Consider the following 18714-nt stretch of genomic DNA (forward strand, 5'->3'; position numbering starts at 1 on the left):
AAGTAGAGTTCACTGCCAGCCATAGTGGGGTCTCAAAGCACAGGTCATGCTAGGTTAATTAAGCTTTTTGCTGAATTAAGGTTACTAGGGCAAGATAATGCTAAAGGTATATATTTTTTGTAATTTAATTTTGATGAAAATAATTATGTGACGTCAATTTTAAAGACCTGATCAGTACAGGTAAGCATTTCAACTCTTAACCATGTCCTGTAGATATCTCCTTTTTTCTAAATATTTTTTCCAATGTTAGACTTTTTTTTTTTTAATTTCATTTTTGTTATGTGTTTATTTGGGGGGTAATTAGGTTTATTTTATTTATCTATTTTTTTAGAGGAGATACTGGGGATAGAACCGAGGACCTTGTGCATGCTAAGCATGTGCTCTAGCACTTGAGCTATATCCTCCCCCACCTAGACATTGTTTATTGATTTTTCTTATGGTACCATCCCAATCACATACTCCTGACATTCTGCCTATATACTTATGTCATACTTTTTGGTTAAACCATTTTTCTGCATTTCTCATGTTATGGTTGTGGACATACTATTCATAACTGGGCTATGAGAGCCCTATTGTATTTCCTTCCTAGTACATCCCCACCCTACCCTCCTCAGAATTAAAAATTTCTGATACTTGATTTTTAAAAATGTTCTTGGTTATCTACATACCTATTATTAATTCTTCCTCTCAAGTTTCCAACAAAATTGTAAAATTTCTGTCAATATAATTAGATAATCTAAGCATTTAGATTCCTCTTCTCCAGTACATATCTGTCAGCTGTCTCAGGTCGGCTAAGTCAGTTACCACTGTTGGCTGTTCATTTCTTATCTTCCAAAGTGTTGGCATCTCTAGTCTGCTGTTTTCTCACCTGTTTTTACTTTTTCTTTTTTCTTTTGTCATTTCATTGGGCTTTTGGAAAGGAATAGAGTAAAATGCCTACATTTTATCTTCCATGTTTAATCAGATGTCTTTTTTTTCCTTGTGTTTCTTCTTTTCTTTTTTTTTTTTTCCAGATGTCTCTTTTATCATATATTTTTATTCAGCAAAGTATTTATTTGACACACTTTTGTGATGTTCTGGTAACAGATATAGAAATGTAAGCTGGTGGATAAGATAATGAAGTAGATTTGTAGTTGTTTTAAACACTTACCCAAATGAATGGGATGGATCGTTGTCATCACTGATGCTGAACAATAGAGCTCTGTATTTTGGTTCCATTCAGTTCAATTGGGAATTGGTTAGAGATCTTTGAAGAATATACTAATAGAATCACCATAGAACACAAAGTTTGAGGTGGGTTAGCTAATACAGTGACTGGTTAACAGAAGCAAGATTCAGTATTATGTTGAGTAAGCAATGAGTTGAATGAAAGACCTGATTGTGATTCAAGAACCCTACTCTATAATTTCAAGCCTGATAACTAGATTAGCAGTACTTATGTGGGAAAGATGGCTGTGAGTTTACTGTGAGACAGGAGTGGGATTTACCCTGCCAAAAGCTTATAGTTAACTTAGACTGATTTACTAGATATGTAAAGTCAAGATCAACCAAAGTAATAGTTACTACATTTTTGGACCTCTGAGTAATTTTGGCGTTGTCTAGTCCAAGGTTTATCATTTCAAAACTGAAAGAAATTACAAACTAAGTGATTTGGTCCAGGTAAAATAAACTGGCTTGCCACAGAGTTGAACTGGACCCCAGATCTGGGACATCCTTAGACAGATATTCTATTATATATCATGTAGTTATATCACTTATTGGTTACATATGTAGTTGAAATACATGCTGGAAAAAAAAACATTAAATTGGACATGAGAATTAATTTCTAATTCCAAAGGTGATAATCATAGATGTTCAATATAATTACACCTATTACCAGGAAAATAAATATAAAGTATAAAATAATAGCCAATAATCTTTTGTTTTAAGCTCCACAATCTAGTTTCTATGTTGGACCCACTTTAATCTTCAGAGATTTTCTAAGCGGTGAGGAGGGAAAGTGTTGACTAATTAATTAATAATTAATTTTTAATTATTTTTAATTTTATTAGGTATGTATTTTGAAATTTAAAGTAAAATCAAAGTGAAGGATATTATAAACACTGTCCCGTATTCTATCCTTAGCTTTTTATTTAAATAAGGTACAGTGAGAAGTCAGGCTAGAGATGTAAACAGAATCTGTTCTTGACTGGCTGTGGGCCATGATGTAGATTTTGGACTTTGTTCTATAGGCAATAAAAAAAAAAACCTTGGAAGGAATTGCACGTCATGTTTTCCACCCCGCCCCAAAGGTCATAAATTAATTAGAACTTCTGATCTCACTCCCACTCCACCCAAAAAGTACAAGTTTTCTGGATTTAATTTTTTTATATGGTTAAACATGAAGCAAATTTTATCTGGTGGTACTGATATCTAAAGGGTAATAGTGGAAGTTCTTCAGTTACCTGGGTGGTAAAAAGCTGAAACAGTAAATGCCTTTTGATATAAGTAATTCTTAGTGTTTCTTTGATTAAAGGGCTCATCTAGGTAGTTTAGGCTAATGTTTGTATGTTTGTACTGTGAAACTAAAAGTTGACCTTTTTTTTTTTTTTGAGGTTGTGATGCTCCTTTTTCTACTTTGTTTTATAAACTACTTCGGAGATGGACTAATCTAAATAATAATTGAATTCGGATTTGAACATGTAGCCTATAGAGGAGTTAAGTGTAATTCCAATTCATGAAGCTTGTTTTGTTTTTGTTTGGGTTTTTGTTTTTGTTGACAGAATTGTAAATCACACAAAATTAGAGCAAAGTCTTTGTTCATTTGTGCAAGTCTAAATGGATATATGAGTATATTCACATGCATATGCATATATGTGTGCTTTGTTCTAAACAAAGTTAGATATGCTTTGAGATTTTGTATTTTTATTTACTAAATTCCTATGTGATTTTAATAATTGTAAGTTTAATGGCTATTCCGTTTCTGAAAGTGGATTGCCACATTTGTAAACATAAAATTGGGCTTCAGTTACTTCTAGGTTTTATTATTATTATTATAAGTATATACTACAATAAACATTTTCATAAATGTAGATTATTATCAGAAATACAGTACATCATCCTTTATAGCTTGCTACATAAATTATATAGGGCAGAAAATGTATACATCAGTAATAAAAGTATAATTTTCTGCAGTTTTCTTCTCTAAAATACTCGTATTTCAGAATAGACAAGACTAAATGTATTCTTTCACAAAATTTTATATAGAATATAAGTTAACATTAATGTAAATTAGAATTATAAGTTACATGTCCTAAAGTTTTTAGCCATGTTATAGTAAAACTATATGTGGTGGTGTTTTTCTTAACAAGCTGTAGCTCTCTGCATCAAAACTGAGGACCAGAAAACAAACTAAAACACCAATAAAAATTAAAAATTTCTTAGCCATCAAAATAGATATTTTAGGATCTGTGTAAAGTTCCTGTTCTTTAGATCTTTAGTCTTTCCCTTATTTTATATGAATTTCTAACCAGCCTATTAGTTTTCTCATTCTTCCATAGAATAGAAACACAGAAAGAAGAAGGTATTAACATATATCAAAAAAATGATCACTGATAGACTGATAGCAAGGGAGGAAACAAAGTACACAAAGCAGAACAGTCTGGGCAGAATAGCTTTATATACTCAACTAACCCCTAAGGGTGTTGCTCGAGTTGTGTAATGTAATTATTCATCTTGACCAGATGTAATAAGAAAAAAATCAGATATTCTTAAAAAGTTTTTATTGAGGTATAATCAACATACAACATTAGCTTCAGGTATACAACATAATGATTCATTATTTGTATATATTGCAAAATGATCACAGTAAGTCTAGTTAACATCCATCATCACACATATTTACAAAATTTTTCTTGTGATAATAACTTGTAAAATTTCCTCTTTTAGCAACTTTCAAAATATTAATGATAGTCATGTATATAATGCTGTGTATTACATCCCCATTGACTTATTTGTGTCATAACTGCAAATCTGTAAATATTTGGAACACTTCATGAATTTGCATGTCATCTTTGTTCAGGGGCCATGCTAATCTCTGTATCAATTTTAGTAAACAGTATGCTACCAGAGTGAGCACCCGATACTCCCTTTGTGAAACATGAAACTTTAGAAACATTTCCATTGTAAATGATTTTACTTTTTAACTTTTATTGAAGGAGTATCACTTACATGAAAAATTCATTTATATAAAAGAGTTCCCTACTTGAGTTTTAAGAGATACAAATACTTCTCCGATTAAAAGACATACTATGTTTCTAGGAATGGATCATGAGAGGAGGTCTGAATCATTATTATACAAAAGTGTCTATGTTTAATCCAAAAATGAAAGTAAGAAAACAGTTCCATTTACCATAGTGTCAAAAGAGAATGAATTTAACAAAAATGAGTGTAAAATTTATACTTTGAGAATTACAGAACACTTTTGAAAGGAATTGAAGAAGACCCAAATACATGGAAAGACATTCACATTCAGGGATCAGACTTAATATTGTTAAAATGGTAGTAATCCTCAGATTGGTTTACGGAGTCAACACAATCCCTGTCAAAATCCTAGCTGGCTTCTTTGTAGAAGATGACAGGCTGATCCTAAAATTCATATGGAGTTGCAGGGGACCTGAAGAGCCAAAACAATATTGACAAACATAGCCCAAACTATAAAACTCTTAGAAGAAAACATAAGGGTAAACCTTTATGCCTTCAGATTTGGCAGTGGACTCTTAGATCAGACACCAAAAGCACAAACAAAATAAAAAATATATAAATTTCGTCAAATAAAAATTTTTGTGCTGCAAAGGACACCATTAAAATAAAAACAGTCTGTGTAATGGGAGAAAATATTTGCAAATCATATCTGATAAGGGACTATTATTTCAAGTATATAAAGAACTCTTAATCTCAGCAATAAAAAGACAACCCCTGTTAAACAGTAAGTTTATACTGTATTGCACAGGGAACTATATTGAATATCTTGTAGCTTATGGTGAAGAAGAATATGAAAACAAATATATGTATGTTCCTATATGACTGAAGTATTGCGCTGTACACCGGAAATTGACACAACATTGTAAACTGACTCTACTTCATTAAAAACAAAACAACAACAACCCCATTTCAGAATGGGCAAAGGATTTGAATAGACATTTCTCTAGAGATGACGTAGGAATGTCCATTAAGCATATGAAATGATGCTCAGCATCATCATTCACTGGGGAAATGCAAATCAAAATTACAGTGAAATACCACATTGTACCTACTAGGATGGCTAGAATCAAACAGATAATAAGTGTTGACTGGTGAGGATGTGTAGAAATCAGAAGACCTCATATGCTGCTGAAGGGAATGTAAAATGGTCCAGCCACTTTGGAAACAGTCTGGCAGTTCCTCCAAAAGTTAGATGTAAGAGTTACCATTTGTTGTAGCAGTTCCACTCCTAGGCATATACTCAAGAGAAAATATATATTCACACAGAAACATATGTGAATATTCATAGCAGCATTGTTCATAGCTAAACAGTGGAAACAAACCAAATGTCCATCACCTGATTAATAGATAAACAAAATGTGGTGTTATTTGGCCGTGAATGAAGGAAATGAATCAAGGATGAGGGAGTGAGAGAGGCCTAGAAAACATTTTAACATTGTCTAAAATAGACATGAGTTAGCATATTAATAGGAAACATGCCCTCATCATTACCAGTAATGTTAAACAAGATTTTAGAAGATTTGTTTATAATAAACTAGTTACTGGTTTTTGTAAATAGTCTCTTCAAAAAACTTGGCACAAGAAGGAATCGTCCTTGCTGTTGACATTTGGGAAATGTTTCTGCATAGTATACTAATACACTAGTAGAATTAAGTTAGTAAAAATGAAAAAGACCTCTGGCTTTTTTCTTGAAAGTTGTAGTGTTAATTATCTTTTTACCCCTGACTACTTCAAGAGATGCTGTCTGGGTGGTGGAGACAATAGGCCAGCCTCTTTGCCCTAAAGAGACATGGTAACCAATCTGAAAAGTGGTTTCTTGTTTTCACTACTATTTGCCTCTAATTCATTTGGCTGGATTTTTTTTTTTTTTTAACAAGTTCTAGGTTGTAATTTGTAAATGTACTACTTTGAGTTTAGGACAAGAAAATGTGACAGCTGGAAATCTAAACTGGGAACCTGAGGTTTGTGTGTTCCTTTATCAGCGTGACTCTGAGAACTGAGGCCTGCTGGTTCTTTGAAGTAATGCTGTCTGATGAAGCTTTCGGTAAATGTTGTCTCTGTAGGCAATTTACTGAGACAGGAAGTCTGCATGCAGTGGGTTTTATGGGTAGCTTCACATCTAGGGCTGCTGCTTCAAAAGGACTGAGTTTAGGTTTAAGCTCCAAAAACTACTGTGTAATGCGGTTTCTTTACCATTAACAATAAAAGAACCCACAGCCAGGAAGTGACCTTGGGAAGCATTGTGGATTTTGTGCAACAGATACTAAAATGTTTGGGAGTATGGGGTTATGCCATCTCATCAGTGGTATTTTTCTGTTCATTAAACTGTCTGCCTTTCTCACAGTTAGTGTTACATCATTCATATATATATATATAAGCAGAAGCAGTCATTCATTTTATTTTTTTGTTCTGTTTATGTGGAGATTTTTCTTGTGGCTTTATTTGTGTAAGAGTTTCTGCCAGAGTTCAGTGGATATTCTGTGGGAGTTATTCCCCATGTAGATATATTTTTGATGTATTTGTGGAGAGAGGTGAGCTCCATGTCTTTCTACTCCACCATCTTGAAGCTCCTCTTAATTCCATTCATTTTAAATGGGAGAATTTTAACCCTCTATCTTTGTTATTAAATTCTTCCAGAGCAAAAATTTTGTATATCACTGAGGCTAGTGGCTCAGTGATTGTCTAGCCTTCCACATGACTGTGTTTTGTGTTGACCTCTTCAGTCTTAATGATGCCCCCGGCAAAGGAATTCATTTGAGCATAGCTCAGGAGAATTATCTAGTCACCTCCAGGGCCTCTGAGGAATAAGGATAATTGCTTTGTAGAGGTTGCCATGTGTTCACTTTTTGTAAAATAAGGAGAGAAAGTAAGTAAATACAAGCAAGCTAGCATTCTGTGACGTATCAGACATCATGTTTGGCGTTACATAGGCTGCCTCATTTATTATACTTCTGTGATTTTATTCTTCCATCCAGATACAAAAATTGAAGCTGAAAGGCGTTTCATAATTTGTGTACTACTTTTAGGTTTAGTGAGAGCTTGGAGGAAGGTGTCATGGTAGAGTGGATGATCATTGCCTGCTCTCCTGGTCTTCCTTCTGTTCTCCACTAATTAGAGCTTCATCTTTAACCCTTCTCTTTTCCTTTTCCTTCATGCTTATAAGTAATCCAAAGGTTGTTAGTTTTTTCTTCTAAATACCTTATTATAAATATTATTTTTAAGTTATCTTCCAGGAATTATTGCATCTTTCCTGCAGTAATAATAGAAGTAATAAAAGTTAGGTTCATCTGGCACTTTGCAGTTTACAAAGTACTTTCACATATTCTGACTGATGTAATCCTCATAACCACATGGTGTGGTAGATGTCATTATTTAAATGTTCTGCTATAAAAACTTCCTTTTCTTCTTCTTCGAAGGTATTCTCCTGTCTTTTATCTTATACATTGGATCCAGATTAATATTTTTAAAATACAACCTTCACCATTATTCTTTTTCTTTTATTACAAGACCTTTGGTGGTTTCACAGCAAGCTGAATAATGAAGTCAAAACTCCTATATTGCATTTAGCATTATCCATAATCTGATTCTAAACTAGCTTTCTTTTTTTAATTGCCCTAGAACTTCATCAGAAGAACCTTCTCAGTATATCAGTCAATTTGGTTCACTTCAGCAAGTGTTGTTACCTACTACATATTAAATACGATGTTTGTTGTTAGGGATAAGAAGTTGAGTTGAACATTCTTGTCCTTAGGCCATTCACTGCCTAGGAGAAGTAAAAAGCTATATGCATAATTAATAATAATACATGTGGAAGTTTATGGAACTAGGTGTGTTGCCTCAGTTTTAGAAGTATATTTAGAAAAGGGATTTATTTTTTAAAGGGATAAAAACCACAAGGAACCAAAAGAATGGGAGAGAAGATAAAAACAGATGAGAAATTTTAACAAAATTTTGGAAGCTAGAAAGCAGCAGCAGTTAAGTGGTAACTGATGGGGCAGTCCAGAGAAAGCTGAATGATGAAAAGGATAGGCCAGTTTGTAACAAAAAATACACCAGATAAGTTCAAAAATTAGAGACTCTAGTATTTCAGAAAGCTAGGATACAGGAGGAGCTAAAAACAGGAAGATTAGTTGCAAGTCTATATATGAAGTAGTTGGATTGCTGAATCCCCTCCTTCCCTGGCATCACCTGGCAGCTACCTTTCCCACCTTCACAGAAGTTCACTGAACTGCACTGTGAGAAGTGGGCTGCCCAGCTGAGCACAGGGAAGGGGAGGAAAAGATTACCCACTGATTGGTGAGATGCCCTAGACTCTGGAAGAAGCAGATCCATAGGTAAGTGCCTGGGATTTCTTTGAACTCTTGAATTGTTTTCTTCAAAGGAAATGATGCACAGTTGCTATAATTAGCAAGTTTGTTTTACTGTAAAAAAAGATCTTCCCAAATCTTCAAAAAAAAAGATGAGGATTTAGGAAAGTACCTCAGAATAAGAAGCTGGCATCCAAGGTTATTGACACCCTGTATGTGTTGGATTTTTCTGGCTTCATTTCCTTTTTTTTTTTTAAACAAGAGAACAGACCCACATTTTTATTTATTTACTCTTCAGTAAGTTTAAATCCTTGAGGGGCACAGCCTCACAGATTCTGTGCTCAGTGGCCTTAGCAGGAAGGTTGCTTTGGAATTTGGCATGAAATACGCCACTGTTTTCATGAACGCGAGTTACCTTTCCCCATGTTACTCTGGTTTTGTTCAGTTTTCCACCAGGAGTTACTATGTTGTTCTTTGCTTTGTGCACATACGCACATCTCTTGCCTGGATAGAATTCAGTTTCATCTTGAGCATAAACACCTTCAGTTTTAAGAAGAGCTATGTGCTCCCTCTGGTTCCAGAGACTCCACTTATAGCCAGCAAAAATGGGCCTTGGACCACAGCCTCCTAGACATTTTGTTGTTTTAGAAGTCCTGCTCCCAGCAGGCCTCCACAGGCTCCAGGATGGCTGAAAGAGCTGGCTTCATTTCTCATCATTCTCGCCTGTGTATTTTGTGCTTTTTTCATATTGGTCCACTCACAGTTTATCAGATTGTCTGCGTTTTCTGTCATTTCTCCAGCTCAATGTTCAGTTGTAAGAAATGCCCTGATTCTCTCCTGTTCATCCTCCCAGGCTTACCTCACGTGCCACTTGTGCCCAAATGCTTTACCCTCCCTGTTCTAAGCTCCTCTGCTGACTTGTTCATATTCCTCTTTTAACACTTACCAAATAATGTGGTTTATTGAACAAACTTTGAGCCACCATGTGCAAGGCCATGTGTGAGGATCTAGAATACAGTCTATGAAGGGTGAGAACTGAGTGTTACTCATCTTAGATGTCTGGAAACTGCATGGTGGATGTTAAATACTCAAATACTTTCCCCCACCTCTAGTCTCTCAGTAATCCTTTATACCTCCTCTAAATCAGAGATCTGATCATGTCACTACCCTACTCCAGAACTTTTCATTTTAAACTTTAAGACGGCTTTGAGAACTTTCCTAATATGGACTCTACTTTTCTAGTCTCTTTCACTGCCCTAAGCACTCCTTGCCCATCCCTACCCCTTTCTGATCCTCATGGTCCAACTTCTAGCCTGTTAACCCCTAGACAATCCACCAATCTCAGCCTGTATTATCTGTTTTCTTATTTTTTATTGTTTTGCTCATACAGTTTCTTCTCCCTGGGATGCCTTTCTCCCTTCTTCAACTGTTCAAAGTCTACTCATCTTTTCAGACCCTGTTAGTATGTGGTCGGAGGAAGAATGAAAGGAAAGTATGTCCCTCCTGAGACTCCTGTGATTGCCCTGTCTCTTTTCTTGCTCACAGATCAGAATCCAGGTTTATTACTCCGCTTGCACTGATACCACCACCTCACTTCACTTATAAGGTTGTGATCTATTTACAGCATTGTAAACTGACAATACTCCAATTAAAAAAAAAAGGTTGTGATCTATTTGAATTAAAGATCTGTTACTGTAAGCATATGCTACAAATATTAAGTTAGTTCTTTAACAAAGCATTTTAAGGCATATTGTTCTGTAAATGAGAAAGGGGTGAGCTTTGGTGCCTGTAATTCTCTATCCCCCAGTAATTCTTATTGCTAAAACTAGGGGGTGTCTCCAACTCAGAAAGACCCCCTAAACACATTGACAATTTTAAGCCTGACCATTTTCCTCTAAGCAGTATGAAGTTTTTAGGGTCAGCCCTTTGCTAAAGTTGGTTTTAGGTCACAACAGTAGTGCTTCCACAGTGCCAGGAAGGGGTCTCCTGAAAAATCTTTGTGCAGCATCACATCTGGTGTGGAAGAGGTCTGTGGCCAAGAGGGAGTTTTAGTCTGCCTTGGAGTTTGCTGTCACTACCTCATCTATTCCTCTCCGTTACTAGTACCCTTTTCACAATTTCATCAAATAATATTTTTTAAAAATGTTTTTGGTAGGAACGCTAATCAGAAACACAAATTAACTTTTAGAAGCTTAATGCAATTAATGTAGAGAGAAAAACACCTGTTTTCTACTTTTGCTCCTTTGAAAAATAAGTTATTCCTCTTATAACGGCTTCTTAGGTGTTTGGCAACCTCTGAGTCCTCTTTGTTAATGTTATTTGCATACAAAAGTTATTCCTAAATTAGTGTACTTTTCTACACATAAAGGCACTGGGCAAACTGATAACAGCATTAAAAGTATAATGGTATAGTTTGCAAAGGGCTTTCTATTGTCTAGAGCTTGTTTAAAATAACCAATATTACCAGCATTCTTTTGTTCCCAAAATGTGGTTTTTTTTTTCATTATCAGAACAATCTATGTTATATAAAAATCAGAAACAATCATTTTAATACCTTAATGTACTTCTTTCTGTATCCTTTTCCATACATATATACTCAGCTATGTACATTTGTATGTGTATGTATATAAATATAGCATTTACCTCTCTATGTATTATTTGAAAAGTAGTCATACTATACGTACCTATAACTTATAGTCAGCCAAGGTTTTGGGTGTCTGAGATATGCAGAACATGGTCTTAAGCACCATAGGGCATTCATTGATTGAACTATTGAAGAAAATTGCTACTCTCAAGATATTTATAGTCTAGCTGATTAATTTAGAATAAATATATAAGAAGCAATGTGAGGTCCATTGCAGTGGCTGAACTATATAGTATGTTACTAAACACTTGGAAGGAATGAAAATTAGCTTCGAGAATCAGTGGGGTTGGGGAGGTGAGGGTAGCTAAGCACCCAGCATGTAGAATGGGCTCACGGAGTGGTGCTCGTTTTTCTTAGACTTAGACTCACCCCAAGTTCTTACCTGGATGTTTAGGATAGGAGAATAGTGATTCCATTTCTACAAGCAGAGAAGGTTCAGTTTCAGAAATAACTTTGAGGTGTTTGAGTGTGGTCCAGGTGGAGAGCTCTTTCCTGCATGTAGTTAGAGGCTGTAGAGCTAGAGTTCTGCTGAAGAGTCAGAACAGCTTTCAGAATCGTCTACTTGTGGACAGTAGATGAGTCTTGCGAAAGGAGAGTAGGGCAGTAATTGGTTTTACTTTGCACTGTCCTTTATGCCAACAAAAGTTGACACTAAATACAGTGACAGAAACCACAAAAGCCTTATTTGTCAGTGAGTTAGAAAAATGAGAGTTTGTATTTATTGTGTCAAGAGTTAAAGTCTGTATCTTTGAAATTCTGGCATTTCTTTTTCTTGGGTTGCCTCGTGGCTTAATAGTTGGGAAATATTAAATAACAAAATGTGTGTGTGACAGAGAAAAAGAGATTTGTTTTCCTTAAAATAACAAATTCCCATGTCTAACTTAAATTTCCAAATTCTCAGGCTGGTTTTGTTCTCGTCTTGCTGGATCTCATTATCTCTGTTTAGCTTTCACTTATAAATCATGTTTCATGTATGTGAACCGCATTGGGAATTTGACCTTTTCTCATGACCCTGTGAGCTAAGATTTTGCTTTGCATTTCCCAGAATAAATGTCACTAAAACATATACATTCTGCTTTTCCCCTAGGTAAAAATCTCTACACCAATGAATATGTAGCTATCAAACTGGTGAGTAGAATCTATATTTGTGGTAATTATGTTTGGTGCTCTCATCCTTCACATGTCTTTTTACAGGAAATAGTTGTAAGCCTTCACAAAATACTAATGTTTTTTTTCCCTTGCATAAGATCCCACAGAGTCATTTCCTTCAAAAAAAAAATATATATATATAGTGTTACAGTGGTGAATCACTGAATACTATATCACACTATATAGTTAGAAGATGCTAACTATAGGGTTAGCAATGATGAATCAAAAAATAGTTAAAAAAATAGCTGGAAGGAAAACAGTTTTCCTATAATTTCTTTGTATTTTCTACATTTCACAGTGCTTTTTTTTATTATTTTCTTCTTCTTGAATATGACTTATTCATTTTTAAAATGTAAGGTATTTATTAATATACTTAGCAGTAGAGAACCAAATCTGATCATCTAATTATTGCCTTAAAAAGTTGTCAAATGTGGAAAATACATCATGAGGTCATATTTGAAGCAGAGTCAATTGGTTTTGTCAGTGCTGATCTTGTGAATAACTAACCTAGTCATTGAAAATAACATCCTATTAAAAAAGACTAATTCTGTTTGTTTGAGGATTAGTAGTGTTAGAAGAAACAATTCTTTAAGGTTGATACAAAACCATTCTAGCCATATGAAATGCTTCCTTTGACTAGTTTCTAATGAAACTGTATAAATGTTGTATGTAAGTAAGTTTTCCAGAGTCTGGAGGTAGTTTGGGGCTTCATTAATCGGAAGGCAGAAGAGTTAATAGTTGAAGGAAGCATCTTGTGATAATTGCTGTTCTTTTCTAATGAATTGCACCTACCACATCCCCACCTGCTCTGTGGTTAGTCCTTTCCTCTCATAAGCTTGTCTGTCTGTGGAGGAGTTAGAGTTGCCTTGTGGAGAACTGACACGCATCAGATTCGTTTCTCTACAGAGAGATAGACAGGGAGCAGGTATTAAAAGCAGGTAACAGTTAATGAACCAACTCTCTTCTTTTTTTGTTGTTGTTGACTGGGAGCTCTTGTTGGAGAAATGGGAGTGGGAAGAGAGAGAATGCACGTAACAGTGCAGACCAAATATTTTTCTCAGACTGAATATTAAAGGATTAATCATATAGTTTAATTTATAGGAATTTGATTATTCTGTAAACGTGTTCTCTAGTTCATCTGCTTTTTTATACTTTCTGTTTTATTATTTTGGTAAGTTGGAATAATTTTGATTCTTTGGGACTAGTAATAGGAAGAAGCAGTTTCTAAAACACTTTAAAATATTGCCTCAATACTATATATTTGTAATTGTCTTTTTATTTACAGGACTTCTTTTGAGGTTTTCTGTTAGGGGCAATCTATTTAGATTCCTCCAGCCAGGATCATACTAGTTGACCTATTTAAATAAGCTTGCATAACATATTACTGACCTGACTGACTACTGCATTTCACTTACATTTTATTAAAGTTTTATTCTTTGTATGACCAAGAGTTAAAGCAAAAAATAGACTTCATGTTATCTAGTGTGGTGTTTCTCGGTACCTCATTTCTCTTTGAAATAAATCTTAAATAAAAGCTTTTTAGAGGCTGACAGTCTTGTCTCTGGGCCTCCTCTCTTGCTGTGAAGCTGTATTCTCTGTGGGACATATGATGGCAGTAACTGAGCTCTTCTCATTGGAACGGCACAGTTTGCCTTAAGCATCGCAGTCCTACAAGGTAGCCGTCTGCTGTCGGTTTAGGATTTCAATCAGGCATGTGTGCTCCAGAATAACCGTGATTCTGGCAAATAGCCAGTCCTCTGTGGAAGTGTAATCAGCATCTGGCACAGAAATACAAGGAGGCCGTGCTGGTACTGTTTCAGTTCTACTTTGTTTTGATATTCACTGTGGGTTCTTACTTCTTGGGTTTCTAGGAACGTTTTTTTTTAATCAGATACAATGTAAACAAAATAGTATAATGAACCCCTCCTTTACCCCATCATGGAGATTTCTAGGGTTCGTCTTGACAGATACTTTCTAATAGTTGTTAAAGAAATTTTCTCTCCATGCTGCCTTTCAGTCTGTAGACTGTTTGCAGTGTCCTTCATACACAGTGCTTCTGGAAGAGCTCTTGAAGCTCCAGTGGGCTGAACAAGCTACTACCGTGTGCTGAAGGATGTAAGTCTTTCCATCTGTGATGAAAAGCCCCTCACGTCTGAATATATGCAATGTGTATACCCACTTCAGCCCTATAACGTGAAAGAATTTTTGCTTTTTTTAATCTGTTCACCTGTTTACTCAAGATCACATTGACTATTGCCTATTGATGTTTCCAGTGTGAAGTTTGAGAGTATTACATTTGAAAAAGGATCTGTGGGGTGGTTTTTTAATTGGCTTTTGTGGTTTGTCAGAATCCAAGACTATTTCTTTAGAAAGAACACTCCTCTTTTTAGTGTTTAGATCAACCTCTGGTTTCTTATTAATTTGTTGTCACTGTTTATTTTGGTTTCTTGTGAATTATTAGTGATTTTGCTGAAAAAAAAGTTCTGTAATTGGCTACTTTAATGGTGATATAGTAAAAGATCTAAAACCAAATGGAGACTCTTAAGAGTGATCCCTCTCTATCTGAAGAGATAAATGAATAAGAAAATGACTCTACAGTATATTTAGTCTTAGTTACATTTTTTGAACTGTAAGAATCTTGAGAAACTTGAAGTCCAACTCTGATGTTTGCTGATTTTGCAATCAAAGAACGGTATGAGTTTTTCATAGAGCTCCTTAGGGATTTGACATATTCCAGTCTACCTGAATTGATTTAGATAAAACATTCCTAGAAGCAAAGGAATAGACTAGATAACTTTAAAGAAAGTTCTGACTCAACTCTGTGATTTGGGGATTCTTTATCTTAAGAAAAATGCAGAAAACTTCAAGTGGGTTCAGGAATAGCCGTCAAAAATGATCGAAGAACTGAAAAATAAGACCAGTCAGGAAAGGTTAAAAAAATTGAAATTACTCTTCCTGGATATAGAAAGTCTAAGAAATGATTTTTTAGCTGTCTTCTTTGAAGATAGCTATTATAGTGCTCACAGGTTATTCAGGAGCTATCTTATTTTGTTATTGAGGACATAAGAGAAATTGGCTAAAATTTCAGTAGTGGAGACTTAAATTACATATAAAGACCCTCCAAATTATGAAACTTATTAAAGAACAGCATGAATTATTGAGAGAGGCTGTGGACTCTCCTTCCTTTGGGCCTATTTTATAAATAGGACAAGAAGGGGAAGGTATATAGCTCAGTGGTCATGAGGTCCTGGGTTCATCCCCAGTACTGCCATTAAAAAAACAATAATAATAAATTAGTTAAAATTTAAAAATAGAACAAGTAACCACTCAATGAGGACAGGACACTGTTTTCAAGAAATGGTGTTGTGAAAACTGGATATCCACATGCAATGAAGTGAGACCCTTACCTTATATCATGCAAAAATTAACTCAGAATGAATCAAAGGCCTAAACAAACCTAAGAGCCAAAACTATAAATCTCTTAGAAGAAAAACTTAGAGGAAAAGCCTCATTGTATTAGATTTGGCCATCATTTCTTGAATATGACACAAAAAGCATAAGCAAGAAAAGATAGATAAGTTGGACTTTTTCAAAATTAAAAACTGTTATGCATCAAAGGAGTCTGAATAGTGAAAAGACAACCCATGGAATGGGGGAAAATATTTGAAAATCATATATCTGATAAAGAATTGATTTCTAGAATTTACCATTTTAACCATGTTTAAGTGTCCAGTTCAGTGGCATTAAGTATATTCACCCTGGTGTGCAACTATCACTGTCATCTATCTCTAGAACTTTTTCACCTTCCTCAACTCAAATTCTGTACTCATCAAATACCAGCATCTTTCCCCCTCTCTCCCCAGCTCCTGGCAACCACCATTCAACTTTCTGTCTCTATGAATTTGGCTATCTAGGTACCTCATATGAGTGGAATCATGCAGTATTGTCCTTTTAAGTCTGGCTTATTTCACTTAGCATGATGTCCCCAAGCTTTCATCCCATTTTGTAGCATGTATCAGAATATTCTGCCTTTTATGGCTGAATAATACTCCATCATATGTGTGGAACATAGTGTAACCGTATTTTATTTATCCATTCATTTGTTCATAGATACTTGGATTGCTTCCACCTTTTTGACTATTGTGAATGATAGTGCAGTGAACGTGGGTCTACAGATACCAGTTTGAATCCCTGTTTTCACTTCTTTTGGGTATATATCCAGAAGTGAAACTGCTTAGATGATATGGTAATTCTGTGTTTAAGTTTTTGAGAAATTGCTGTACTGTTTTCCATAGTAGCTGCACCATTTTACATTCCTACTGGCAATGCACAAGGGTTCCAGTTTCTCTACATCCTTGCCAACACTTGTTATTTTCTGTGTTTTTGATAGAGCCATCCTAATGGATATACAAATGTATCTTTTAGGGTAGTGTTTGATTTTCTTGTTGCCTTGTATACTGTCGATTCAGAATAATTAGCTAGCCAATTCTTGAAGTTTGGTGTAGAGCCAAGTGTGGTAGTTTGTCTTTGGGGTCTTTAGAAAACTCTAATTTTGAAAATTTGAGCACCATATTATTTACATATCGTAATTGCATTTACAGTCTTTAATTCTCTTAAATGTAAAAATAAATATACATAAGACTGTTCCTACTTCATTTTTCATAATATTGAAAACTGAAAATAGTTCACATGTCCAAAAGTCATGATTTGAGTGCGCGCGCGCACGCACGCGCACGCACACACACACACACACACACAATACAGCTTTACTTACTGCCTTGGAAAGATGTCATCATCACATTGTTGAATTTAAAGGCACATTACAGAATATCAAACAGTATGATCTCATTTATTTAAAATACATTTTTGAGTCTATATTATATATAAATATATGTATAAATAAATATTTGGAAGAACATTCACCAAAATGTTAACAGTGCTTCTCTTTTAAATAATAGGACTCAGGTTATTTTTGCTTTCTTTCTAAGTCTTTTGTGTATGAAATTTTTTTCCTGAGCATATATCATTTTTCTAAAAAGAATAAAACCATTTACTACCCAAAATTCATAATAAAACAAACAGGAAATAAATCCTGATATTTAATTAAAGGGCTTGGTATTTGGTTTCCTAGACTACATTTCAGGAGATGACTTCATGGTAAGGGAGCTATCCTTGAGTGATGGCTCATACAGCATATTTTTATTTAAATATCCATGGAAAGGATTGTGTATAGTTCAGCTTCATCTTCCCCTAGGTGTGCTTTCAAAGAGAAATTGTGGTAAGAAAATGCTATCATATATAAATATCATCTCTAAAACATTAAGTGGTCTTAGCCCTGGTTTACTCTGAAAACCTAGGAATGAAAAAATCCTATTTGTCTAAATCTGATCACAATTTCTCTTCTTGGGTTTCAGGAACCAATAAAATCACGTGCTCCACAGCTTCATTTAGAGTACAGGTTTTATAAACAGCTCGGCAGTGCAGGTAAGTCAAGTCTGTTTTCTCCATCTACTTAGCATGTAGCGTAGGTAGAAGTCCGAACATACGCAGATTTTCTTGGCTCCTTTACCGTTTTCACTAGACCAAAGATCTCCCCTGCTTGCTGGGTAGAGACATACACATAGTCAACCAAAAAGCGCCTTGCTCTCTGGCTCCTGGAAGGGTGGTTGGATTGATTGGAGACCTGAGATGCCATGACTGTGCCCACAAACCAACCTTTGAATGCTTTCATCCACATGAAATACACATGGTACGGGGTTTTGCTTCTGGGTAGTTTATTCATTCTCTTTTCATTCTTTTATGTTTACCTACAGAAAGGAGGAAGTGTTGGTGATTTACAAGCTATATTTCACCACACTGAGACTATATATTCTATTTAAAGACATACTGCTAAAATATACCTTCTGAAACTGCTTATTAACACTGTCACTTTATCTGTTGTTCTCATTAATTTGGAAGACCTATCCATCTATATGATTGTAATAACCCATGAACTTTGAGGATTTTTAAAAATTAAGTTTATTATTTTTTAAAACATTCCTGTTTTTCACCATAAAGCTCTAATTTCTGAATATCTTACTGGCTTCCAGAAAAATACCTTGACTAAGCAAATGTTACCAACCCTAAGGAGGTTGAGCCTTTGGGATACCTCTTGCAGTACATGGAATTCTTCAGTGGTAGTTTCATTATTTGACATTAGTAGACGTTCCTCTGCTTTATGCTTTCTTCAGTGTGGCAGTTTTATGTGAATGACTAAAACATGGTTTCTATTTCAAGTACCATTATTGAAGGAATTGAGATTTCACTTCCTAAAATAAATAGAATTATTATATAAGAGGCACTGGGTGTTATTCAGGTTGTCTCACACCCTGA

At 35.0% G+C, this 18714-nt stretch overlaps 1 protein-coding gene and 2 pseudogenes across 14 annotated transcripts in view; 1 reads left to right on the forward strand and 2 right to left on the reverse strand.

Moving 5' to 3' along the window:
• CSNK1G1 (casein kinase 1 gamma 1) overlaps positions 1-18714 on the forward strand; it is a 150233-nt gene that overhangs the window by 63936 nt on the left and 67583 nt on the right. For all 14 annotated transcript variants that reach the window (XR_012507761.1, XR_006724893.2, XR_012507754.1 and 11 more), the window contains 2 exons: positions 12281-12321; positions 17757-17826. Coding sequence is in view for 4 of the 14 variants with exons in the window: in XM_074366351.1 (XP_074222452.1) it covers positions 12281-12321; positions 17757-17826 (111 nt within the window). In the remaining 10 variants the exon portion in view is untranslated. The remainder of the gene's footprint in view (positions 1-12280; positions 12322-17756; positions 17827-18714) is intronic.
• LOC123617034 (U6 spliceosomal RNA) lies at positions 4016-4115 on the reverse strand (annotated as a pseudogene).
• Positions 8815-9184, reverse strand: LOC123616985 (large ribosomal subunit protein eL33 pseudogene; annotated as a pseudogene).

This window comes from Camelus bactrianus, chromosome 6 (genome assembly GCF_048773025.1).
Source record: "Camelus bactrianus isolate YW-2024 breed Bactrian camel chromosome 6, ASM4877302v1, whole genome shotgun sequence".
Lineage (NCBI taxonomy): Eukaryota > Metazoa > Chordata > Mammalia > Artiodactyla > Camelidae > Camelus > Camelus bactrianus.